The sequence below is a fragment of the Microcebus murinus genome, chromosome 6 (genome assembly GCF_040939455.1).
Source record: "Microcebus murinus isolate Inina chromosome 6, M.murinus_Inina_mat1.0, whole genome shotgun sequence".
Classification (NCBI taxonomy): Eukaryota; Metazoa; Chordata; class Mammalia; order Primates; family Cheirogaleidae; genus Microcebus; species Microcebus murinus.
In genome coordinates, this window is record NC_134109.1 from 109,994,855 (window position 1) to 110,020,713 (window position 25,859).

General features: G+C 45.4%; 1 protein-coding gene across 5 annotated transcripts; it reads right to left on the reverse strand.

Annotated features, from left to right (window-relative positions):
• Positions 1 to 3,603: 3,603 nt before the first annotated feature.
• Positions 3,604 to 25,855, reverse strand: SNUPN (snurportin 1). Of its 5 annotated transcripts, XM_076004569.1 has the most exons (10): positions 25,271 to 25,346; positions 23,757 to 23,846; positions 21,374 to 21,536; positions 18,000 to 18,144; positions 13,355 to 13,459; positions 13,026 to 13,122; positions 11,551 to 11,648; positions 8,395 to 8,469; positions 5,300 to 5,380; positions 3,604 to 4,140 (listed from the first exon to the last, which is right to left on the reverse strand). In XM_076004569.1, exons 3-10 carry the CDS (start codon positions 21,529 to 21,531, stop codon positions 3,817 to 3,819), a joined length of 1,083 nt encoding a protein of 360 aa, XP_075860684.1. In that variant the 5' UTR covers positions 21,532 to 21,536; positions 23,757 to 23,846; positions 25,271 to 25,346; the 3' UTR covers positions 3,604 to 3,816. The 5 variants fall into 5 exon arrangements, with proteins under 5 accessions (XP_075860684.1, XP_012590882.2, XP_012590879.2 ...); XM_012735428.2 differs by lacking the exons at positions 23,757 to 23,846; positions 25,271 to 25,346 and adding an exon at positions 25,836 to 25,855; XM_012735425.3 differs by lacking the exon at positions 23,757 to 23,846 and having other exon boundaries at positions 25,271 to 25,348.
• Between the last annotated feature and the right edge of the window lie 4 nt (positions 25,856 to 25,859).

Here is a 25,859-nt window from a genome sequence, read left to right on the forward strand (position 1 = left end):
TTTTGTATATATTTTTAGTTGGCCAATTAATTTCTTTCTATTTTTAGTAGAGATGGGGGTCTCGATTTTGCTCAGGCTGGTTTTGAACTCCTGACCTTGAGCGATCCACCTGCCTCAGCCTCCCAGAGTGCTAGGATTACAGGCGTGAGCCACCGCACCCAGTGAATAAATAACTATTGATTGAGTGAATGAAGAAATGATCAGCTGGAATTAGAATGCAGTCTAGAGGAGAGCCCCTCCTCCCCTCTGCTGAACAGAGTGAGCCTGGTGAGAAGGCTGAATGGAGGTACCATGTTTCCCCAAAAATAAGACAGGGTCTTATATTTATTTTTCCTCAAGAATATACCCTAGGGCTTATTTTCAGGGGATGTGTTATTTCCCCTCAAAGCTTCAGCTTGCAGCACACACAAGATGGCTGGGACCTGACAGGGGGAGCCAACCTTGTTGGTGGGGCTGCCTGTACCTTTCTGGTCATCTCTGGGATAGTAGCTGTCATGATGGGGCATATGAAAAGGGCTGCTCGTCTTCTTTACTGCTCCGCCACGAAATGCATGGGTTGTGCAGATGTGCTGCGTAGCCACGCCCATCACTAGGTCTTATTTTTGGGGTAGGGCCTCTATTATGCAAATGATTAGAAATCCTGCTAGGGCTTATTTTATGGGTAGGTCTTATTTTGGGGGAAACATGGTAGATGGCTGATTGATAACAGGTGATTGGATATGCTACAGACTTCTAAGAACAAGAACTATATTTAGTTCTGTGACTGCAACTAAAACGATAGTCTAAAAACTCACTACATACATTGGAGGAGGGAAAGAAACAATCTAGGATTACAGGCATCAGGGAGACCTGAAGTAGGAGGATTGCTTGAGCCCAGGAGTCTGAGGTTGCTGTGAGCTAGGCTGATGCCATGGCACTCACTCTAGCCTGGGCAACAGAGTGAGAGTCAGTCTCAAAAAAAACAAAACCTACAACAACTTATTTTGTATGTACTGCTTGAAAAGCCTTGGTTTTTTGTTGGTATGTGAGTTCCGGTGGCACTTGTGATGAAATAGGTGATCTCAAATAGTATTTCCTTGCTAACTTATAACAAGCTGGCCCGCTAGTCAAGGTAAGCAAGGTAGGCCACACTGGGCAATGGTATCAGTTAGGATTCTTTGGTTGCAAGCCCAGAAACTAGCTCTGGCTACTTTGAGCAAGATGGAATTTCCTGGATGCTCATAGGCTTCATAGCAAGAAAAAGAAGCACACACACACCCCAGCAAAATAAATGAATTCCAACTCATTTACCCTTTGTTCCTCTGCTCGAGGTACAAATACTCGGTAAGAAGCATGCAACTGGCCCACCTTGAGTCACGAGCCTGAAATTTGGCTAAAGGAAGGCAGTTATCACAGATCATAGTCCCACCCAACCATACTGAGAAGCTGTTCAGAGGGCTGGTCAGAAAACTAATATCCAATCACAGCAAGCTATAACACAACCCACCTTTGGAATAGGTGGCAAGAGGTGGTTTTATAATTCCTAAAGAATTATAGGAGAGTCACATTGCTATTCAGTGATGGATAAATACTGACTCCTCTGTTAAAAATGTAAGGAGTGCTCTGAGACAAGTTCTTCAAGCTACCATTCAACACTATCAAGTTGTGTTTGTCAGTAAGTTTGGTTGATATGTTCTTTGACTCATGTATCTGTCCCCAGATAGTGCCCTTTGGGGAAGCAGTCCTTCCAGACCTAATAATTTCTGAGTAGAGTGTGGCCCATTCACCATGGACACTAGCAAGCATGGTTTATGAATTGATATAGTTAGCTGCTGAGAACATTCAGATCAAGCAGAAACTAAACATCTAGGCAGCCTACAACATGCTCCTTGGCAAGAGGAACACAGTGTTCCTATTGAAGAATTTACCTAAATCAGGAAAGAGTTTATTGATTTAGGCAAATGCTTGAATTAGCTAGCAGGATCATCACTGGGTGAGTGTGGGGGCAGGTTTCTTCCTTTTCCAGTTTTACGGAATCAACTTGAGCAGGTCTCCAAAGCCAACGCTGAGTCTAGTTCACGTGATGTGCTGAAGTTGTGTCATGAGGCTCTGCTTAACTACTATTTCTGCCCAGATCTGTTCCTACAACTAGTCAACACAAAGGGACAACTGCATGTCAGACAATATCTGACACGGATCCTTGTGAAATTCTGTCCACACAATACCAGTGCTACCGGGGAGATGGTAGTCTTTGTGTCTAGTAAGAGAAGTCCTGGAGAGACAGGAAGCAGTGTGGGGAGCAGACAGAGACCACAGAAACGGGACCCATTTTCTGAACACAGAGCAGAAACTAATTGATTGGTTTCAGATACCATCTTCCAATCCTACAGCTGCCAAAGAGTTCGAGTTCACAAATCTGAAAGGACTGTGCCTGCTCAAAGCTCTTCCTTGGCTCCCTTACATTCATGACATAAAATGTAAAACCTCCTCTTTCTCCAGCCTCTTCTCCCAAGGTCTCCAATCATACTTTTTTTTTTTTTTAAAGACAGAGTCTCACTTCGTTGCCCAGGATACAGTGACTGTTGTGGCATCAGCCTAGCTCACAGCAACCTCAATCTCCTGGGCTTAAGTGATCCTACTGCCTCAGCCTCCCGAGTACCTGGGACTACAGGCCTGTGCCACCATGCCCGGCTAATTTTTTTTTTGTATATATATTTTTAGTTGGTCAATTAATTTCTTTCTATTTTTAGTAGAGACGGGGTCTCGCTCTTGCTCAGGCTGGTTTCGAACTCCTGGACCTCGAGTGATCCGCCCGCCTCAGCCTCCCAGAGTGCTAGGATTACAGGTGTGAGTCACCGCACCCGGCCTCCAATCCTATTTTATACTTGAGCTATGCTGAGCCAAATTCAGATTCCAGACCAAGAGCTGCCCTGCATGGAAGTGCGCAGCTGCATGCCCTCTTGCCTCTGTGAGGAACTCCTCCCCTCGTCTGCAGAGCACACTTGTGTCCCTTCTCAGAGCCTCAGCCCAACTCTAACTGCCTGCGCAAAGCCCCTCTCTGCTTTTCCTTACACCCTGGCCCCCATGCTCCATGCACCTGGCTGCACTAAAGTAATCATCTCACCATCTTGCTGTACTCTGTATACTGGTAGGCTTATTTTCTCACTGGCTTGTGCAGTCCTCAAGGGCAGGCACTGAGTCCTGTCCACTGCCATAGCCCGCTCTGCATCACAGGAGCCAAGCACAAGGCTTATCTCTTGGTGGAGGCTCCAATATTTGTTGAATGAATGAACTCCATTTGCATTTTATCTCTGGCACCGTCTAAACCAAAGAAATCACACTTGTCTTCTCAGAAGAGGGAACATATTCAAATACCAAGAATTGCAGTTCCTGGTAAGACCTTGCAGAAAATAACGTTACCAACAGCAGCAACTGGAAACTCAGCAGAATGAGCGCCTGAAAGAGTGAGATGGGCCAGGACTTGAACAGTCAGGGTTTAAGGAGCCTGGGGCATAGGGTGCAGAGGGGAGGTTCACAGTGGTCTAAAGCTTAAGCTTAAGAATCACAAACTTACTCAATAATCTTGAGAGATCAAAAAAGAAAAAAAAAAGAATCACAAACAACTTCTTAAGAATTACGTATATTTACATTGTAGATCTAGAATGCACTTGTCCAGGTAGAAGCTGCTCCAGGCAATCCAAATGCCACACATCTGGAACTGCCCCCCCAGCTGTTAGAGCCAGCATTTCAGATAGGCGATAAACTGGACTGGCTTTGGAAAGTCCACTCTAAAACAAAGTCACCTGTTGTCATTGTCCTCCTCCCCAGCTGCCCTCTTTAGTTCTCCATGGGGCTCCCAGTGTGCTCAGGGTCATGGGGAGAACTCTTCAGCTCCGGGGTTGACAGGTGCTCCAACTCATAGTGCCCATTCTCAGAGGCCTTGTGTGCGAGTTTCTCCTTCGTGCCCTCCTTCTGGCTCCTCTTGTGCTCAATAATCTGCTGGAGCTGGTGCCCAGCGTATTCTGGCTTGGTGGTTAGCGGGCCAGCCGGCACAGTGACGCCAAGGACATCTGACACCATGTAGGGGCGCAGCCAGCCCACCAAGGGAGTGCTTCCAGGGCTATAGTGGGTCTGCTTGTGGTAGAAGAGAAGTCCATCTACCTACAAGAGGGGAAATGAGGGATCAAAATGACTCTGGGACCATGCTTCCAGGGGAGCCTATATACACAAGGACAGCTCTTATGGTCCAAATCCTTTTTCTGGGTCACTGACAAGAGGAAAAAGAGTCCTTACTTCTCACATGAAGAAATGACCCAGAAAACTAAATTTTAGAAAATACAAACCTAAATAGCACTTAAGGTACTCTCCTACCATTTCCCCCTCTGATCCACCCTGAGGGTGTCTGAGAAAACAGGGCTGCTCAGAGTCAGGGGGCCCTAAAAACACAGTGAGTGTGAAGCAGAAATTAAACCTTAACCCAGGTCTTCTGTCCCCAGATTCCACATACTTTCCACTTAGAGGTCTGCACACGTGGATGAGCTCCAGGCAGGGAACACAAAGCGGGAGAATTGCACGGCCCCTCCACTAGACTGCTGAGTGCAGGGGACATAGGCTGTCCAGAAGGCCTGCTCCCCCAGCTGCCATCGGCTGCCTAAACCTCCCCCTAAACTGTCTGCAAGCCATGTTCTGGGAAACTCAGTTTTCCTCAATGGGAAGACCTCCTACAGTCCCACATTTTCTTTTCTGTGATTCAGTGACTCATCTCTAAAAAGCATTTATTGCCACTGTGGCATAAGGGTTATAAATAAAGATGGTGTTCTTACCACCTTCTTAATTGACTCCTAGAAATACAGGCAACTCAGCCTTTGGCATTTCCTTCCTTGGGAAGCTGTGATCCTTTTATGAAACTATATTGAGTCCAAGCAAATACTTGTAGGTGACTAGGCAGAATTTTAAAGGGTGTGATGGGCAAAGGAAAACCTGCTTGTTGAGCCTGAAGAAGGTAGCAGGAAGAGGCACACAAGAAGGACCTCGGAATGGAAGTTCTTGCCCCTCTCTGGGCCTCAGTTTCCCCATCTATGAAACGAGAGAGCGGATGAGCTCTCTGTCAAGGGCCTTCCAGCTCTGGCACTCCCACACACCCTGCAGGAGTGGAGTGGAAGCTCTGAAGGCGGCGAGCACACCCTCTCCCAGATTAGTGTTCAGTCCCTTTCTGATGCTTTGACACAGCAAAGTCAGCAGACATTTTAAGACCTTGCGTAACCAAATCCCCCTGTATCCTACGGTCATATCAAAGCAGTCAAGACAATAGTTTTGTTACCTCAAAAGGGAAATCCATAGAAAGCACCTTACACAGACTCTCAGGGGTACAAGGGAAATTCTTTAGCCCCACAAATTTAAACTGAAATATAAATTAGAAAAAAGAATTAGTACATGTTACAAATGATACTGGTTCTGGCAATTGAACAGCTCTATCGAAGCAGCAAAGTTTTTTTTGAGACAGAGACTCACTCTGTTGCCCAGGCTAGAGTGCCGTGGCGTCAGCCTCGCAACCTCAATCTCCTGGGCTCAAGTGATCCTCCTGCCTCAGCCTCCCAAGTAGCTGGGACTACAGGCATGTGCCACCACGCCTGGCTCATTTTTTCTATATATATTTTTAGTTGGTCAATTCATTTCTTTCTATTTTTAGTAGAGATAGGGTCTCGCTCTTGCTCAGGCTGGTTTCGAACTTCTGACCTCAAGTAATCTGCCCGCCTCGGGCTCCCAGAGTGCTAGGATTACAGGCGTGAGCCACCGCGCCCAGTTAGCAAAGTTTTCAGTTTCATCCTCTCTACCCGTCTCCTCCACCTACCCTCTGAACTATACAGTCAGTGTTCTCAACCCTCCTTTACACGCAAGAATCAGGCCGGGTGCAGTGGCTCATGCCTGTAATCCCAGCACTCTGGGAAGCCAAAGCAGGAGGATCACTTAAAGCCAGGAGTTCAAGGCTTCAGTGAGCTATGATCTCACTACCACACTCTAACCTAGATGACAAAGTAAGACCCCATCTCAAAAAAAAAAAAAAAAAAAAGAAAAAGAAAAAGAAAAAAAGGATCATCTGAGAAGCTTTTAAAAATTACTGATACCTAGGCCCTACCCTGAGATCCTGAGTGAACTGTGCTGGGTGGGCCCTGACATTTTTTTTTAAACTCTCCAGTTGATTTTAACACAGAGTCAGGACTGAGAACCACTGTACTGTATGTACTGGGTTGAGGGATTGTGTGTTATTCTCTTGGCCTCACCACAGCTATCCCTAATGAAGGGATAGTGAAGCCCTTTTCATACCAGCAGGATATTTGGACTAAAGACTGAAGCAGTGTAACAAAGTGATCAGGAATACAAATTCTAAAGTCAGATTGCCTGGATTTGAATCCAAGCTCTGCCAATCATTTACTCTCCATATGCTTCCATTTTCCTATCTGTAAGCCAGGATGCTAAAAGTACATTATCTACTTCATAGGGTTGTTGTGTGGATTTAGTGAGGTCAGACATGTAGAACATTTAAAACAGCATCTCAGAGAGAGATGCTCCCATGTTCCCCTTCCTCAATGTGTGTTCTTCCAGGACCTACTTGATGACATCACTGAAAGCACAGATCATATTTATTCTCCTATAACTGATTGTCCAATGGCCTTTAAAAATTTTTGAAAGCAATGTAAACAAATGCCAATCTGCAAGGCTTAGCTAACAAAATGCCCTGAAAATAGCTGTCATGTATTTATTTATTTATTTTTATTTTACTTTATATTTTTTGAGACAGAGTCTCACTCTGTTGCCGGGGCTGGAGTGCTGTGGTGTCAGCCTAGCTCACAGCAACCTCAATCTCCTGGGCTCAAGCAATCCTTCTGCCTCAGCCTCCCAAGTAGCTGGGACAACAGGCATGCACCACCATGCCCAGCTAATTTTTTCTATATATACTGTTAGTTGGCCAATTAATTTCTTTCTATTTATAGTAGAGACGGGGGGGGGGGGTCCTCACTCTTTTTTTTCTTGAGACAGAGTCACACTTTGTTGCCCAGGTTAGAGTGAGCGCCGTGGCGGCAGCCTAGCTCACAGCAACCTCAAACTCCTGGCCTCAAGAAATCCTACTGCCTCAGCCTCCCAGTAGCTGGGACTACAGGCATGCGCCACCATGCCCGGCTAATTTTTTCTATATATATTAGTTGGCCAATTAATTTCTTTCTATTTATAGTAGAGACGGGGTCTCGCTCTTGCTCAGGCTGGTTTTGAACTCCTGACCTTGGGCAATCCTTCCACCTGGCCTTCCAGAGTGCTAGGATTACAGGTGTGAGTCACCCCGCCCAGCCAGCTGTCATGTATTTAAATCATTGAGTAGACAATAAGACACCTGGGCTGTCATCCTGGACTGTGGGACCTTGGGGAAGGTAGTCCCTTCTCTGAGCCTGTATTCTCACCTGTGAAGTGAAAGGAATGACTAGATGAGGGCACTCCCTGCTTAGATACAAGAGCAATAGTTCTCAAAGAGTGGTCCCTGGATTGGCAGTCCTGCTAAGGAACTTTTCATAAATGCAGATTCTCAGGCCCTACCCTAGACCCTATACTTACTGAATCAGAAACTCAGGGGTTGAGGCCCAGGAATCTGTTTTACCAAGCCTCCAGGTGCTGCTGATGAATGCTAAAGTTTGAAAACCAATAGATTAGAATTCTAAATAGCATTATTAATAAAAGTAGCTAGTAGTATTTTATATCAACCATTATTTATTGAGTGCTTACCATAAGTATCATGCTAAGAGGACTTGATAGCGTTTGGTTCCCATAACAACCTTATAAATTAGATGTTATTAATCCTATTTTACAGGCCGGGTGCGGTAGCTCACGCCTGTAATCCTAGCACACTGGGAGGCTTAGGTGGGTGGATTGCTCAAGGTCAGGAGTTCAAAACCAGCCTGAGTGAGACCCCGTGTCTACTATAAAAAAAATAGAAAGAAATTAATTGGCCAACTAATATATATATATAAAAAAATTAGCCGGGCATGGTGGCACATGCCTGTAGTCCCAGCTACTCGGAGGGTTGAGATAGGAGGATGGCTTGAGCCCAGGAGTTTGAGGTTGCTGTGAGCTAGGCTGCCGCCACGGCACTCACTCTAGCCTGGGCAACAAAGCGAGACTATCTCAAAAAAAAAAAATCCTATTTTACAGATGAAGAAACTAAGGCCAGTGAGATTATTAACTTAACCTAGTAATAATTAAACCAAAAGTGGAATTCAGTCTGGATGACTGTGAAGTCCATACTCTTCCCACCATACCATGCTGCCTCAAAAAAGATAATTTCATTCATAATGATTATATTTAGATAACAGACCAATCCACCTCAATCTTCATAAAGAGCTCTATAAGTCTAATACCAGGCCTTACAGGATTGAGTTTGGTTTTCTCTCCCAGTCCTTCTTCTGGTAACTTTGAATGCATCCAGTAGAATCGGAAATCAGTCTGCCAGGGAAAGGAAGAAGAAAGATGAAATACTGATAATCTCAAACTCTAATATAAACAAAAACACCTTGTTCTAAATAGTCACCTGACTTATGAAGACCTAAACTCTTCTGTTATTAATCCCATTTCTCTTAAAACCATAAGATCAGGAAGATGTTTATAAAATCTTTGAAGACTATCTTCTTAAAATCCAGTAGGATTAGCCGGACACGGTGGCTCACGCCTATAATCCTAGCTCTCTGGGAGGCTGAGGCGGGCGGATTGCTCGAGGTCAGGAGTTCGAAACCAGCCTGAGCAAGAGCGAGACCCCATCTCTACTATAAATAGAAAGAAATTAATTGGCCAACTAATATATATAGAAAAAATTAGCCGTGCATGGTGGCGCTTGCCTGTAGTCCCAGCTACTTGGGAGGCTGAGGCAGAAGGATTGCTTGAGCCAGGAGTTTGAGGTTGCTGTGAGCTAGGCTGACGCCACGGCACTCAGTCTAGCCTAGGCAACAAAGCGAGACTCTGTCTCAAAAAAAAAAAATCCAGTAGGATTATTAATAGTAGCAGAGTTAACATTTATCACCACAGGCCAACTCTATGTCAGGCTCCATGAGAAAGGGTTTACACACACAATCTTATTAATCTTCAAATACCCTCTGGGAGGTTGCATTATCATCTTTTCCATTGTACAGGTAAGGACTCTGAGATTCAGAGATGTTAAGTCATTTGCCTGGGTACACAGATAAACTACTAGGGGACCCAGGACCCTTCAATGCCAAAGCATATTATATTAACCCTTTTGCTTTATTTTAATTCTAAGTATTAGAAACTAATACTAATAGAGTTGTAACTTTTCAGAAATTACTATATTGTCTGATTTTGTGTGCTTTGTAGTTATTTAGGGCCTTTTCATTCTTTTAAATTATTTTGCTTTTAGAAATTAAAAAAAACATATACAGGCTGGGCAATGTGGCTCACACCTGTAATCCCAGCACTTTGGGAAACCAAGGAGGGAGAACTGCTTGAGCCCAGGAATTCAAGATCAGCCTAAGCAACATAGTAAGATGGTGTCTCTACAAAAAAAAAATTTTTAAATTAGCCAGGCGTGGTGGCACGCACCTGTAGTCCTAGCTACTTTGGATGCAGAGCCAAGAGGATCACTTGAGCCCAAGAATTAGAGCTTGCAGTTAGCTATGATCATGCTACTGCACTCCAGCCTGGGTGACAGAGTGAGATCCCATCTCTAAAAAATTAATAATAAACAAACACATAGTCTTCTCTTTATATTATAAGAACATAGGGGGCTTTAGTTATCAAATTCATAGGTTTGTTTCTTTTTTTTTTTTTTCACGGCCTTTTGACTGAAAAATTCATAGGTTTGAATGCATATTATGAAATATCCTTCAACAGAATTAAAGGAAAATATGTCTCGTTTGTTTGTTTTAGAGACAGGGTCTCACTCTGTTGCCTAGTCTAGAGTGCAATGGTGTAATCATAGCTTACTGTAACCTTACTCCTGGGCTCAGGCAACCCTTAAGCCTCAGTCATCCAAGAAGCTGAGACTATAAATGTGCGCCACCATGCTCACCATGAGCCACCATGCCCACCTAAATTTTAAATTTCTGCTGTCAATTAGTTTATCATAGTTATTCTCAATGTGTGTGGTTCTCAATTTTTGGGGGGTCTTGCTATGTTGCCCAGGCTGGTCTCTAACTCCTGGGCTCAAACAATCCTCCTGCCTTAGCCTACCAAAGTGCCAGGATTACAGGTATGAGCCACCATGCTCAGCCAGAAATCATGTCTTATTCTTAGGGGTCAATTTGGCAAAAATAGAAAGGAAAGAAAGAGGAAAGGAAGGAAAGAAAGAGGAAAGGAAGGAAGGAAGGAAGGAAGGAAGGAAGGAAGGAAGGAAGGAAGGAAGGAAGGAAGGAAGGAAGGAAGGAGAAAGGAAAGAAAGCAAGAAGGAAGGAAGGCAGGAAGGAAAGGGAAAGAAAGAGAAAGAGAAGGAGAAAGAGAAAGAGAAAGAGAAAGAGAAAGAGAAAGAGAAAGAGAAAGAGAAAGAGAAAGAGAAAGAGAAAAAGAAGAGAAACATGGCCTGGATTGAATTTACATTCTGGGTTGTAGGCTTGGCTCTGCACTTGGGCAAGATACTTGACATCTTTCCGTAATATCTGTGCTTCTTAACATTTCAGCTTCTGTATCTATGTGATAAAGATAATAATAGTACCTACCTTATAGTGTTGCTGCAAGGGATTCAATGAGATAATGCCCACAAAGTGCTTAGCAATGCAAATTTTTTTTTTTAGAGACAAGATCTTACTATGTTGTCCAGGTTGGAGTAACAGTGGCTATTTACAGGTATGAGCAGGCATCCTCAAACTGCGGCCCTTAGGCCACACGCAGGTGTTTTTGCCCGTTTGTTTTTTTACTTCAAAATAAGATATGTACAGTATGCATAGGAATTTGTTCATAGTTTTTTTATTTTTTATTTTTATTTTTTGAGACAGAGTCTCACTTTGCTGCCCAGGCTAGAGTGAGTGTCATGGCGTCAGCCTAGCTCACAGCAACCTCAAACTTCTGGGCTCAAGCGATCCTGCTGCCTCAGCCTCCCGAGTAGCTGGGACTACAGGCATGCGCCACCATGCCTGGCTAATTTTTTCTATAGATATTAGCTGGCCAATTAATCTCTTTCTATTTATAGTAGAAGCGGGGTCTTGCTCTTGCTCGGGCTGCTAGGATTACAGGTGTGAGCCACCACCCCAAACAAGCCCAGGAGTTTGAGGTTGCTGTGAGCTAGGCTGACTCCACGGCACTCAATCTACCCTGGGCAACAAAGCAAGACTCTGTCTCAAAAAAAATAAAAAAAAAAAAAAAGAACTGCAGATTTCCTTTTGAGTTCCTCCTATGTCTTTTAAAAAACTAAGCTAATTTAAACACACTCAAAAGATGCAGAGAGGATTAGATAATGTTCTTGATATATCACATCCTGTACACACTGAGAAGTTGGTCATGTACCAAACCCACGTGCCGAGTCACTTTCCTGGGAGGAGAAGAGAATACAGGAAAAGACATGAGGGGAGCATCACTCCTTACCTGGCAGTCATAAAAAGGGTGTCCCCGCCAGCACATCACATCCAGAACGTAGTAGGTCTGGTTCACCTCACTGTAAATGCAATCTAGGATGGTGTAGTCTAAGGATACAAAGCAGAAAGCCAGTCCACGCTTCCCCTTCCAAGCAGGGCTTCCTCCGGCACAATCTAGGGAGCCCCATTGCAGAGGCTCGAGTGCAGCAATCCTCAGTGCTGGCAGAAATGGCCAGTGTGAAAAACTAAAGATTCACTAGGGAGAAAACTGTTCACAGCCCTTTCTGGCTACCTGGGACAGCTTAAGGACGATGTGGGGTAGGATAGCACAAGAGGGATGAGGCCGACCCTAAGCCAAGTGGGAACTGTAGTTTTAGATAAATTGAGACATTTGCTCACCTTAGAGAAGTTCAAAAGCCAAGTAATCTTCCATTTTAGTTTACAATAACTTTTTTTTATAATGTTCAACATAATGATGTTTTTGAAGCAGTTTTATTTATTTTTTTATTTTAGCATATTATGGGGGTACAAGTGTTAAGGTTATCATGTATATTGCCCATGTCTTCCCTCCCCTACAATGACTTTATGAGTTCTACCATGGGCTCTGTGGGAAATAGTAAGGTAGTCCCTGCCTTTTAATAAGTTATAATCCAGTTAAGGTGATAAGATGATCACAGAAGAAAGAACTGAAAACCAAACATACAGCACACACTGGGAGCAGCAGGAGTCCCAGAAGGAGAAGCCTACACAGCAGGGAATGCTTCACGGAGAGATGCAAACACAGACTCGGGCCAGGAGAGCCTATGCAACGGGCAGGGGGAGATGGCAGAGAACACTTCAAACCTGAGCACTGAAGTGGCATGAGCAAAAATCCGGGGCAGAAGGAACCGGGCACACGTGGAGAGCAAGGAGCAAGTAGGCAGAACAGGGGGAGTGTGAGCAGTGGGGGAAGCCAGGAGGAGGGGTGGGCCAAATCCTGCAAAGGAAAGGTACTAAAGGCCAACAGAGGAGTCTGTGCTCAGTACAGAGGGTGTGAGGAACCACCACGGGAGTCTGCTCTCAATTCCTCATTTCACCTCCATGACCTCAGCCTACTCAGCCAGGCCTAGGTGGGAAGCTAAGGTCAGCACAACAATAAAGAGGAAAGGGAATTTGGCGTGGAGGCTCAGCAACAGCTGACTACATCATTATGCCTAGCAGCTTCTCAGGGACCTTTCCACCAAAACCTGCATCTGTCACCTTGTAATGGAAGTCCAAAGGCATGCTGACCTTAATTCAGGAATTTATGACCCAGCAGGCTTCACAGGGCTGCAACTATTCTCCAACTGAGGATGCCTAGCCTTGAAGGGAAGGGCCTGGATCCAGGGGCCAGGAGAGTGTCTATGTGCAGTTTCAAAGGTATGACTTCAAAGTGGGTCTTTAAAGCAACTGACACTGTCTTTTACTGATTATAAATCTTAATAAATAAACATTATATGTAGGTACCTTTAGCCGTTGTTGAATTTTGCCTATTGCCTCCTGGCAGAAGGGAAGAAAACCTATTAACACAGTAGCCGCTCTTGGTGTAGGCACTGGTAGAACCCTGTGTGGAGGGAAAGTTTATTTGCGTTAGGCAGCAAGTCTCCTAGCCCTCCTGCTTCCTCATTCTGCAGAGTGTCATCAACCAAAGATGGCTCTCAATAAATTCTGCAGGACAGCATTTCCAGTCCCATTCCAGACACAGCTGCTGTGGCAGACAACAAAAACATAGGCAAAGAATCCCTTCCACTACAGGCCAGGCCTGCTGGCATGGGGGGTGGGAGGTAGCTACTCACCCTGGAGGCCACAATAAGGGCTCTTTTTCCAACAGGGCACACGACCACAATCCACTCCTGCCCCAAATCTGAAGGGACATCAATTAACCACTCAGAGAGCATCAACTGGGAACACAAAAACATGTTGTTAAAGATCAGCAAGGGTGGCCTGCTCTGATGTTTACAATGACAAGCCATTCACATCCTACATACACAATATAATTGCAAGTGAAAGAATGAGGGCAGAAAAGGCTTAAAGTGGGTGTCCCCTGGTGTGTCCCCTGCACAATGACAGGATGGAGACCATTCATTGTGATCAGGGTAATGGGACCTCTTCCATTCCTTACTTTGTCCACCTACCCCCAAGAATATCAGGAAATCTGCTTAAAAAAAAAATTCATGGCCGGGCACAGTAGCTCATGCCTATGATCCTAGCACTTTGGGAGGACAAGGCAGGAGGATCATTTGAGCCCAGGAGTTTGAGGTTGCTGTGAGCTAGGCTGACGCCACGGCACTCTAGCCCAGGCAAGAGAGTGAGACTCTGCCCTCCCCCCCAAAAAAAAGAGCAAATGGCTGGATGCAGTGGCTCCAGCCTATAATCCAAGCAGTTGGAGGCTGAAGTGGGAGGATCTCTTGAGGCCAGGAGTTTGAGACAAGCCTGGGCAAAACAGCAAGACCCCATCTCTATAAAAAATAAAAAAACTAGCTGGGTGTAGAAGTGTGTATCTATAGTCTCAGCTACTCAAAAGGCTAAGGCAGAAGGATCACTTGAGCCCAGGAGTTTGAGATTGCAGTGAGCTATTAATATGACAACACCACTGCACTCTGGCCTGGGTGACAGATGGAGACCCTGTCTCAAAAAAAAAAAAAAAAATAGGCAAAGGATTTGAATAGACATTTCTCCAAAGAAGATATACAAATGCCCAATAAGCACATGAAAAAATGCTCAACATCATTAATCACTAGGGAAATGCAAATTAAAACCATGAGATACCACTTCACACTCACTAGTATGGCTGTACTTAAAAGGATGGACAATAACAAGTGTCCGCAAAGATGTGGAGAAATTGGAACCCTCAGACATCACTGGTGGGAAGGTAAAAGAGTGTAGTCACTTTGGAAAACAATCTAGCAGTCCCTCAAAAGGTTAAACATAGAGTTATCATATGACACAGAAATTCCACTTCTAGGTATATACCCAAGAGAGACAAAAACATATGTTCCCACAAAATCTTACATATATGAGTTCAGGCACAGTGGTATGTACCTGTAGTCCTAGCTATTAAGGAGGCTGAGGCAGGAGGATCTCTTGAGCCTAGGAGTTTGAGACCAGCCTGAGCAACATAGAAAGACCCCATCTCAAAAAAACAAAACCAGGCCAAGCAAGGTGGCTCACGGCTGTAATCCTAGCACTCTGGGAGGCCGAGGTGGGCGGATCACTCAAGGTCAGGAGTTCAAAACCAGCCTGAGCAAGAGTAAGACCCCTGTCTCTACTGAAAATAGAAAGAAATTAATTGGCCAACTAAAAATATGTAGAAAAAAAAAAAATTAGCCAGGCATGGTGGCGCATGCCTGTAATCCCAGCTACTTGGGAGGCTGAGGCAGGAGGATCGCTTGAGCGCTTGAGCCCACGAGTTTGAGGTTGCTGTGAGTGAGGCCGATGTCACGGCACTCTAGTCCGGGCAACAGAGACTCTGTCTCAAAAAAAAAAAAAAAAAAAAAAACAACCACAAAACAAAACCAAAGCAAAAACAAAGCAAAACAAAACAAAACCTTGTACATGAGTGCTCATAGCAACATTATCTGTAATAGTCAAAAAGTGGGAGCAGCTCAAATAGCCACCAACTGAAGAATGGATAAACAAAATGCAATACATCCACATAGTGGAACATCACTCACACAGCAGAACATCACTTGTAATAAAAGGAGGGAAGCACTGACATTATTCATGCTACAGTATGGATGCATCTTGAAAATCTTATGCTAAATGAAAGAAACCAGTCACAAAAAGCTACATATTATATGATTCTGTTTGTGTAAAATGCCCAGAATAGGCAAATCCATAGACACAGAAAGTAGATTAGTGGTTGCCAGGGGCAGAAAAAAAGAAGGAATGCAGAGTGACTGCTAATGAGTATGCAGTTTCTTTTTGGGGTGATAAAAGTATTCTACAATTAAATAGTGGTGGTTGGGCTCGGAGTGGTGGCTCAGGCCCATAATCCTAGAATTCTGGGAGGCCAAAGTGAGAGGATCACTTGAGGTCAGAAATTCGAGACCAGCCACAGCAATACCGAGACTCTGTCCATACTAAAAATAGAAAAAATTAGCCAGATGTCATGGCATGCGCCTGTAGTCCCAGCTACTTGGGGGACTGAGGCAGGAGGATTGCTTGAGCCCAGGAGTCTGGGGTTGCTGTGAGCTAGGCTGATGCCACAGCACTCTAGTCCAGGAAACAGAGCAACACTCTGTCTCAAACAAAAAACAGTGGTGACTGTTGCATAGTCTTGTGAATATACTAAAAAACACTGAACTGTGCACTTAAATAGGTAAACTGTATGGTATGTGAATTATATCTTAAAACAGCTTTTTAAAAAAATAGTAGTAGCAGATAACACTTGTGGGGCACATATTATGGGCTCTGGGCTAGGTATTTAAGGTATACTATCTCATTTAATCCTATAAGTGTTATTACCATCCCCCATTTTACATATAAGAAACCAGAGACTTAGAGTGGTTATGTAACTTGCTCAAGGTCAACATAGAGCCTGGATTTGAGGTCAGGTCTACGTGACCACAGAGCTTAAACCCTTGACTACTTCTCATACTGCCTTTCCTATCCAGTTCACTGGTAAGTTCTTCCATTCTACCTGGCGACATTCCTCACAGTCATGACCTCTTTTCCTTCCCACCTTAGCTGCCCTCAGCATCTATCATCAGATGGCTTTAGCAACCAGACCCCCCACTGGCAGGCTCTTTCTCCTTCAGCTCCTTCTGCACACTGCCCTAGGAGTCATCACACCAAATCCCAACTCTGGCTCTGGCTCAAAAATTCTCAACTGTTCCCCACAGTCCAAACCCCTGCACATGTTTTCGAGGCCTTTTACATTTCTTCCGCTCCTTCCCAAACTCTATGCCGCTCCATCTTCACCAGCCTACAAACTGCATCTGAACACACATACACTCCTTCCCTCCTTCTGGGCTTCTTGCTCAGCCTGTTCCTGCTGCCTAGAATCCCCTGCACTTCTGTGTATCAAATATCCCAGCCACCTCCTCCTTCATTAACCCTTTCCTTTATTTTTTTTTTTATTTTTATTTATTTATTTATTTATTTATTTATTTATTTTTTTTTTCAGCTCTTAGACACCAACGGATATTTATTTTTTTAAGACAGAGTCTCGCTTTGTTGCCCAGGCTAGAGTGAGTGCCGTGGCGTCAGCCTAGCTCACAGCAACCTCAAAATCCTGGCTCAAGCAATCCTCCTGCCTCAGCCTCCCAAGTAGCTGGGACTACAGGCATTCGCCACCATGCCCGGCTAATTTTTTGTATATGTTAGTTGGCCAATTAATTTCTTTCTATTTATAGTAGAGACGGGGTCTCGCTCTTGCTCGGGCTGGTTTCAAACTCCTGACCTTGAGCAATCCTCCCGCCTCGGCCTCCCAGAGAGCTAGGATTACAGGCGTGAGCCACCGCGCCCGGCCCTTTTCCTTTATTTTTTATTTTTTTAGGTCAGGTGCGGTGGCTCACGCCTGTAATCCTAGCACTCTGGGAGGCCAAGGCGGGCAGATTGCTCGAGGTCAGGAGTTCAAAACCAGCCCAAGCAAGAGCAAGACCCCGTCTCTACTATAAATACAAATAAATTAATTGGCTAACTAATATATAGAGAAAAAATTAGCCAGGCATGGTGGCACATGCCTGTAGTCCCAGCTACTCGGGAGGCTGAGCCAGGAGGATTGCTTGAGCCCAGGATTTGAGGTTGCTGTGAGCGAGGCTAACGCCACGGCACTCACTCGAGCCTGAGCAACAAAGTGAGATGCTGTCTCAAAAAAAAATTTTTTTTTCATACATTCTTTTTGTTTTCTTTTTAATTTTGTTTGTTTATCTTTCTTAGTCTAAATCCTTTCCTGATTTTACACCCCGTCCTTCCTCTAGGGTTGGAAGGAATCTCAATTTTTTATAGCAAAAATCATGTTGTACACCTAGTCCAGGAATGCAGGACCTATTTTTGGTCCACATCTATCTTCTACACAGTATAGCCTAGTTTAACCCAGAGCAGGTCCTTCAACAATGTTTAGGGCTGGGCAAGCCCAATCCAGAACAGCTGTCAGTGACTACTATAAAAATGACAAGGACAAAGAGTCTGTTGTCATATCAATAGCTCAGGAGCTTTCTGCAGTGGGCTGGCAGCCTCTGGTAGCAGCATGGGCTAAGGATTCCCAAACACACTGCCCTCAGCCTCCAACAGCAACTCCAGTCAGTCCGCGACACTGTGGGTAGCTATCTCTTCTCCTTGCCCCATACACTCTACACACACCAGTGTCTCCTCTGCGGTTGCTGTTCCCTTTCCCTGCTTGTCCTCCTCTCTTTAGGCAGCATTTACTTCAGCGGGTTTTGACTACATGGTAAAGGAAGTGAGACTAGCTGGATGGAACCTCTCTGGAACACTCACTTGATTAGCATAGCGCTTTGGTAACTTCTTGCCACTGTCAACGTCCATTTCTTCATCATCTTTCTTATCTTCCTCCTCACTGACCACCCCTGTCCAGTCATCTTCGGCTAGTCTTCTGGCATGGTTCACATAGTCCAGCCTCTTGCTGCAGGAAAGAAAGGCACAAGGGGGGCATAAAAAAAAAAAAAATAATAAAAAAAAAAAAAAAAGAAAAAAAAAAAAAAAAAAATAAAAAATAAAAAAAAAAGAAAGGCACAAGGACAGGTCTTTATGTCTCAGGGCCACGTACTGGTCCATAGCCTGGTAGGGATGGGGCCGCAGAGCTCCACCTACCCCCACCCCCATCTGTGGAAAAATTGTCTCCCATGAAACTTAGGAACCCGGTGTGGGGGGGCACACAGCAGGAAGTGAGCTGTGGTTGAACAGCCAGGGAAGCATCATCTGTATTTGCAGCCACTCCCTGTCCCCCGCATGCCCTCCTGAGCTCCACCTCACTGCCCCCCATGCAGAAATTATGAAATCATGGAAGTTTCTTCCATGAAACGGGTCCCTGGTACCAAAAAGGTTGGAGACCGCTGCCCTACAATATGATCGATTTAATTTAATTCAAAGGTTCCAAATTGGGGAGCAACATGGGGATTCTAGTGGGAGTAAGAAATGATGAAATCTCCTTTACAAGGCTAAACTAGTGATTGCCTCCTCATAGATCCTAAATGGGGACCCCCCTCTGAATACACTCAGCCTTCCTCAGAGTTTCCTAAGAATGGGCAAAGGAAAATATTTAAAGGAGTTTCCAAGGTTCACTACCTGGAGAGGCTGACCTCACCCCCACCCCACCCCATCCCACCCCAGACTTCCATCCTCACCCCAGGTGAGAGTTGACACTTCCCTGCCTGGCAGATCCTTCATCCAAAAGCCCCCAGTGATGGAAAAGAGGAAACACTGAGATGTAGAGAGAAGTCTAAAAGAAGGACAGCTTCTGGGGCTTTCTGTTTTATATAGCCATCTTTTTTTTTCTTTTTCTTTTAAGAGATGGGGGTCTCGCTATGTTGCCCAGGCTAGATTCAAACTCTTGGGCTCAACTGATCCTCTTGCCTCAGCTTCCCAACTAGCTGGAACTGTAGAAGGCACATACCACCATGCTTGGCTTATACAGCTTTCTGAGAAGCCAGGCCTTTCTCCAGTTCCTGTCTAACTTCTGAAAAAGATCACTTACTTTACAATTTAATATCTGTTACTTGTTTCCTTTTATCATTATCTTTCACTTAAAAAAAACCCAACTGCGGCCGGGCGCTGTGGCTCACGCCTGTAATCCTAGCTCTTGGGAGGCCGAGGCGGGCGGATTGCTCAAGGTCAGGAGTTCGAAACCAGCCTGAGCAAGAGCGAGACCCCGTCTCTACTATAAATAGAAAGAAATTAATTGGCCAACTGATATATATATAAAAAATTAGCCGGGCATGGTGGCGCATGCCTGTAGTCCCAGCTACTCGGGAGGCTGAGGCAGAAGGATCACTCAAGCCCAGGAGTCTGAGGTTGCTGTGAGCTAGGCTGACGCCACGGCACTCACTCTAGCCTGGACAACAAAGTGAGACTCTGTCTCAAAAAAAAAAAAAAAAAAAAACCCAACTGCATATCCTAGAACATTTGAGAAATTGAGAAGAAAAAGAAGCTTTTGGAACCTAATTATTTCAAAGTGGTTTAGAAATGCCACATAATCTCCCACACTTGATTCCCTCAATGCTAAGGCAAGAATTCAACCACAGAGGCAATGAAACCACCACAGCTGCTGTCTTCTTAAACACATATGTACATTCATGAAATGTACATGAAATGTACATTCATGAAAAAGTGTACATCAGAGAGAACATATGAAAGCACAGTGGTCTTTTATTTCAAGAATAAGAGCTGATATATTTGTACATGTGTCAAAGAATATATGTCTGTGGTTATTTCCCAGGCATTGTTTGTAATCCCAACAGAAGGAAACTATCCAGATGCCCATCAGTAGGGGAATGATAACATTATGAACTATCCACTCAATGGAATACCTGGCACTATAAAAAAGGAATGATGTGGCACTTTATGAAATGATACAGAATTTCTCAAAAAACACCATTAAATAAAAGGTTAGAGCTGGGTGCAGTGGCTTACGCCTACAATCCCAGCAATTCAGGGCAAGAGGATCACTAGAGGAAAGGAGTTCGAGATCAGCCTGGGCAACACAGTGAGACCCTGTTTCTAAAAAAATAAAATAAACAAGCTAAGTGTGGTGGCTCGTGCTCACAGTCCCAGGTACTCGGGAGGCTAAGGCAGGAGGATTGCTTGAGCCCAGGAGTTCAAGGCTATAAGCTATGATCCTGACCCTGCACTCCAGCCTGCGTGAGAGTGAGACTGTGTCTCCAAAAATAAATAAATAATAAAACAGTTTTAAAAAAGCTTACATACATACAACCACACACAGTTGGTTATATCTGCCCTACCCAAGAATATCTTTGGAAGGATACACAAGAAACTAATAACACAGGAGCGGAACTGGTTGGCTAGGGGAGAGAACTGGGAGGGAGACTTTTCACCAAATATTCTTCTATATATTTTGAACCATAGGAATGTATTACTTACTCTAAAATAACGAATTACAATTAAATAAAGGGCAGTGGGGAGAATGATCTGGGAGTGTAATCTGCAAGCAACCTAAAGGCCATAGGGAAATATTTCTGTGAAACACATCCAGCGATGACATAGCACTGAGCAAAATACAGGATGTATGAGAACTGTGCAACTGTTAATAGCTTCTCCTAACTCCTAATTCCTTAACTTATGACCCAGAAGAGGCCCATGCTGCACTGGGAATAAAGACAGGCCCTGCCTTCAGAGTGGCTCAGCCCCAAATGCTACTATCCTGCTTTCTTTCCCTGTTTGTACATCTTGGCATTAGAATTAAGTGTATGGAAGACATTTCCTCAAATTCCCTGTTGAATTATTTGTCTTGAACTCCCAAGGGCTCCACAGAAACATTTGTGCTGAAGGCAGACAGGAAGACCACAGCCAATACCAGAATTCAGAGTGCAGAAGCCATACATACACAAGCAACCCAGGGAATGTGGGGAGTGGAGTATGGGCGTGGCTTTCACAAGTCCCTAATTTGCAAAGCTCACTACCTCTGCCAGGATAAAAGGAAAAACTTAACCAGCTAAGCTCTGGGTATAAAGGATACTGACCTCTGCCGGGATTTACCCGTCCCAACCTTGTGGCAAGAAGATCAACCTAAAAAGGGTCCACTTTGAAGGGCTTTCTGCACAGACAAGCCTGGAGCCTCCTAAATGGTCCACAGCTCCAGCTTGGGGAAAGACACCAGGGAGTTAAAGCATCCTTACGCTTTCTGCAGTTCCAGTAACTGGCGGCGCCTCTCATTCTGCTCCAAGGAACTGTACTTGGACTTGTACTGGGACAGGCGGGGGTGTGGGGCAGCTGTGCTGTTCAGATCTTGAGACACAGAAAAGCTACTAGCCAGAGCTTGGCTCAGCTCTTCCATCTTCCCTACAAAGGAAAACATAAGAAAATGGTTCATTCATTTCATATTATCTCCTATGTACAGGCAGTTATGATGTAACATGATGGCTATATTTCTAAAGAATTCTCACTTAACACAAAATCACAATTGTTTCCATGGGAAAAAAGGAAGTTAAAAGGTAAATGAGTTACGTATTAGCCATAATGTTAATTCCTACAGAGATTTCATTGATGATCATTTTGATAGCTCTGAGTATATGGATATAAACTAAAACATCAGGACAGGTGTGGTGGCTCATGCCTGTCATCTCAGCACTTTGGGAGGCTGAGGTGGGAGGTTTGCTTGAGGCCAGGAGTTGGAGATCAGCCTGAGCAACACAGCAAGACCCCCATCTCTAGAAAAAATTAGCTGGGGGTGGTGGTACATGCCTGTAGTTCCAGCTACTCAGGAGGCTGAGGGAGGAGGATCACTTAAACCCAGGATTTTGAGGTTACAGTGAGCTATGATGATGCCACTGTACTCTAACCATGGCAACAGAGTGAGATTCTGTCTCAAAAAAACCCAAAAAACAAAACAAACGACAATCACTCAGCAAATTCACTCCATAATTGAACCTAACTTTTTCTCTTTGTTACCCATCACCATGAGCCCTGTCATTAATTCCTTAGCACCATGACATCCAGTGATGTGATCAAGCATCTAATTTTTCCTGAGTTCTAAATAGCCATCACTCAATAACTAATATGATTCCCTGATACAGAGTTCATCCAATTGATTGTTTAATTCTCTAAGAAAGGCTAACTCACATTAAGAAAATTTAGCTCCAGGATAAACAGTGGTTCTGCGGCTCTTGGAGGAAGAAAAGAGGAGTCAAAAACCCTAAACCTGCTTCTTTTCGCCCGGAGGAGCCGTCATCTTCCAGTAATTCACCAAAATGACGAATACAAAGAGAAAGAAGAGAGGCATCCGATACATGTTCTCTAGGCCTTTTAGAAAACACAGAGTTGTTCCTTTGGCCACATACATGCGAATCTATAAGAAAGGTGATATTGTAGACATCAAGGGAATGGGTACTGTTCAAAAAGGCATGCCCACAAATGTTACCACGGCAAAACTGGAAGAGTCTACAATGTTACCCAGCATGCTGTTAGAATTGTTGTATATAAACAAGTTAAGGGCAAGATTCTTGCCAAGAGGATTAATGTGCATATTGAGCACATTAAGTACTCTAAGAGCTGAGATAAGCTTCCTGAAACATGTGAAGGAAAATGATCAGAAAAAGAAGGAAGCCAAAGAGAAAGGTACCTGGGTTCAGCTGAAGCGACAGCCTGCTCTACCCATAGAAGCACACTTTGTGAGAACCAATGGAAAGGAGCCTGAGCTGCTGGAACCTACTCCCTATGAATTCATGGCATAATAGATGTCTCATACTTTGTGAGAAGCGACAGAAAGGAGCCTGAGGTGCTGGGACCTGTTCCCTATGAATTCAAGGCGTAATAGGCATAGCACACCGTGAGAAGCAAAGAAAGGACCTCGAGCTGCTGAAACCTATTCCCTATGAATTCATAGGAGACAAACAGAATAAAAGCCGCTGGACTTTAAAAAAACCCAAAAAACCCTAAACCCAGCTGTTACTTCCTCATTTTACAGTTTTATTTTGTTTCTGGGTGGGCAAAAGGAATGTTTCAGGACTAACTATGTGAGACTCACTTGGAAAAGAACAAGGATGTGGAAGAGTGCTTAACAGGTAATGCCAGTGCTCCAGGAGTATGAAGGACTTCCACGTGGAACATTAGGGAGACAGGCAGAGAGTAGATGCCATTTGGGAGATAACCTGTCCAGGCAGGCCCTAAAGAACACTCCTGTGAATAAAGGTATAAGGTGGCAGCTCACCAAGGGTTAAAGATGTGCCTTGGATTGTAAGAAGACAGAAACATTTGGGAGAAATCTGACTGACATTGCTGGGCTGGCCCAACCCTTTTGTTCCAGTGTAACAAGAGGGCACCACCAGTGCTTAAACTCCATCCAGGGCCAGGTCCAGTATTTTGAGCACCAAAATCCAGTTTCATTCCAGAGCCTCCACAGTTAAAAATATAACTCCATAGTCCTCCACCTGGCCAATGAGTTACTTTCCATTGTACACTTGAAGTCAGATTTTTTCTTAATTTGAAGCATAGATTTCTTTTTTTTTAATTTGAAAGGAACTTAAAAATTGTGTTTTGCTAGGCATGGTGGCATGCACCCACCGTAGTCCCAGTTACTTGGGAAACTGAGGCGGGAAGATAGCTTGAGCCCAAGAGTTTGAGGCCAGCCTGGGCAACACAGCAAGATTCTGTCTGTAAACAAACAAACAGTAGTTAAATACACAACACATGAAATTCACCAGCTTAACCATTTTTAAGTTTGCAGTTCTGTAGTGTTAAGTACATTCATCATTGCTATGCAACCAATCTTTGGAACTCTTTTCATCTTGCATAAGTGAACCTCTATACACTTTAAACATGAAAGGAACTTTTTTAGTACATAAGATTAAAATATTATCAGTGTAAATTTGAGGTCTGTCTTAAAACATTTGTAATGCAACCAGTGGTGGCCATTCCTGGATGCTTCTTTTTTTTTTTTTATTTTTGAAACAGAGTCTCACTTTGTTGCCCAGGCTAGAGTGAGTGCCGTGGCATCAGCCTAGCTCACAGCAACCTCAAATGCCTGGGCTCAAGCAATCCTTCTGCCTCAGCCTCCACAGTAGCTGGGACTACAGGCATGCGCCACCATGCCCAGCTATTTTTTTCTATATATATATTAGTCGGCCAATTAATTTCTTTCTATTTATACTAAAGACGGGTCTTGCTCTTGCTCAGGCTGGTTTCGAACTCCTGACCTCGAGCAATCCGCCGCCTCGGCCTCCCAGAGTGCTGGGATTACAGGCGTGAGCCACCGCGCCCGGCCCCTGGATGTTTCTTGAGGCCAATGATGAGTACTTGGGATCCACATGGTATGCCACCCAAACCATCTATGCCATTTTCTTTGCTTTTTGTACTTTTGTGTAGTTTGAAAAAAATGTCCATAATAAAAAATTTTTTTAATTCATTGAGCCTTCAGTTCACCAACATAATTACCAAATCCAAAACACCTTTGTTAGGGCTTATCATGCATTATCTTGGTGTGAGCATCCCAGTCTGCCAAAACCACACGATCCTCAAAACCCACGCCTTGGGTCCTGGGGCGGCCCCGTGTACTTCCGGCTTGTCTCTTCCCAGCCGGCTCCCGCACCTGGGTCCGCAGCCCCACGCAGCCTCACACTTCCTCTGCATGCCCCGCCCCGATTCCCGCCCCGGCGGCCCTCCGGGGCCCCGCCCCACGCCCCTCCCGCCCTCGTTCGCCCCGCCCCTCCGCTCCGCCCGCCCCTCATGGCCCTCCGCGCTTCCCCGCCCCCATCTACCGGGCTCTCTGACCAGGGCGCCCCACCTGCCCCCTCGGCCATTCCCCCCGCCGCCGCCCCCACCGCCTTTTTCTAGGAATGAGGCCATCTAGGCGTCGCACGATTCGTGCCTCCCCCAAAAAACGTCCCTCAGGGGTCTAGGCCGGACAGCCTGGAACAGAACAAGGGAAACGCTCCTAAGGGGAGGCCCCCGCCTGGGCTCTGACCCTCCAGACGACCCCCTGGGAGGCCAGGGTGCAGAGCCGGTGATAGGGAGTCACGGCCCGATGCTCCGAGGCAGCTCGGGAGCTGGAGGGGCCTGGGCTCGAACCCAGGACTCACCGGACCGAGGTGACAGTTGCACGCGCCGCGCCGCCGCCGCCGCCCGGACCAACCAATCACTTGCCCTGGGTAAGCAGGGCCCGCCCCCTTGGCCACTACCGCACCGCGGGGCCCATAGGCCTTGCGCCCGGAGTTTCCGCACCCGGCTGCCTTTGGGAACTTCGCGAGTTTGGTCGCCCGCTGGCCCTCACTCAGTCCTCAACGGCGGCGGCTTTTCCCTTCGACCAGGGCGGGCGCCCTGCTGATTTGCGTTGCGCTGTCCAGGACCTCTCCCGCAAGAGGACTCCCACAAGCCGAGGCCTCTCTGCGGGACACAAGCGCCTCGGGGCTCCTCTCGCCTTACGAGGCGCTCGGATTTCGTGGCCGGCGTTCAACGCCCTGGGCCCTGTCTCTCCCCTCGGTCCTCAGAGCCCTTAGGGCTGCGCCCAGAGTCTGCTGCTCTCCTGTGCCCGCGCTTTTGTGCCGGCAGTGCAGCTGCCTGGATGACTCCCCTCGCCCCTCACACCCCAAGTTTCGGACAGTTAGACGTTCCTTCCCCGTTCGCTCTCAAAAACCAGGCACGTACCTGGATTACTGCCCTTCGCGGGGT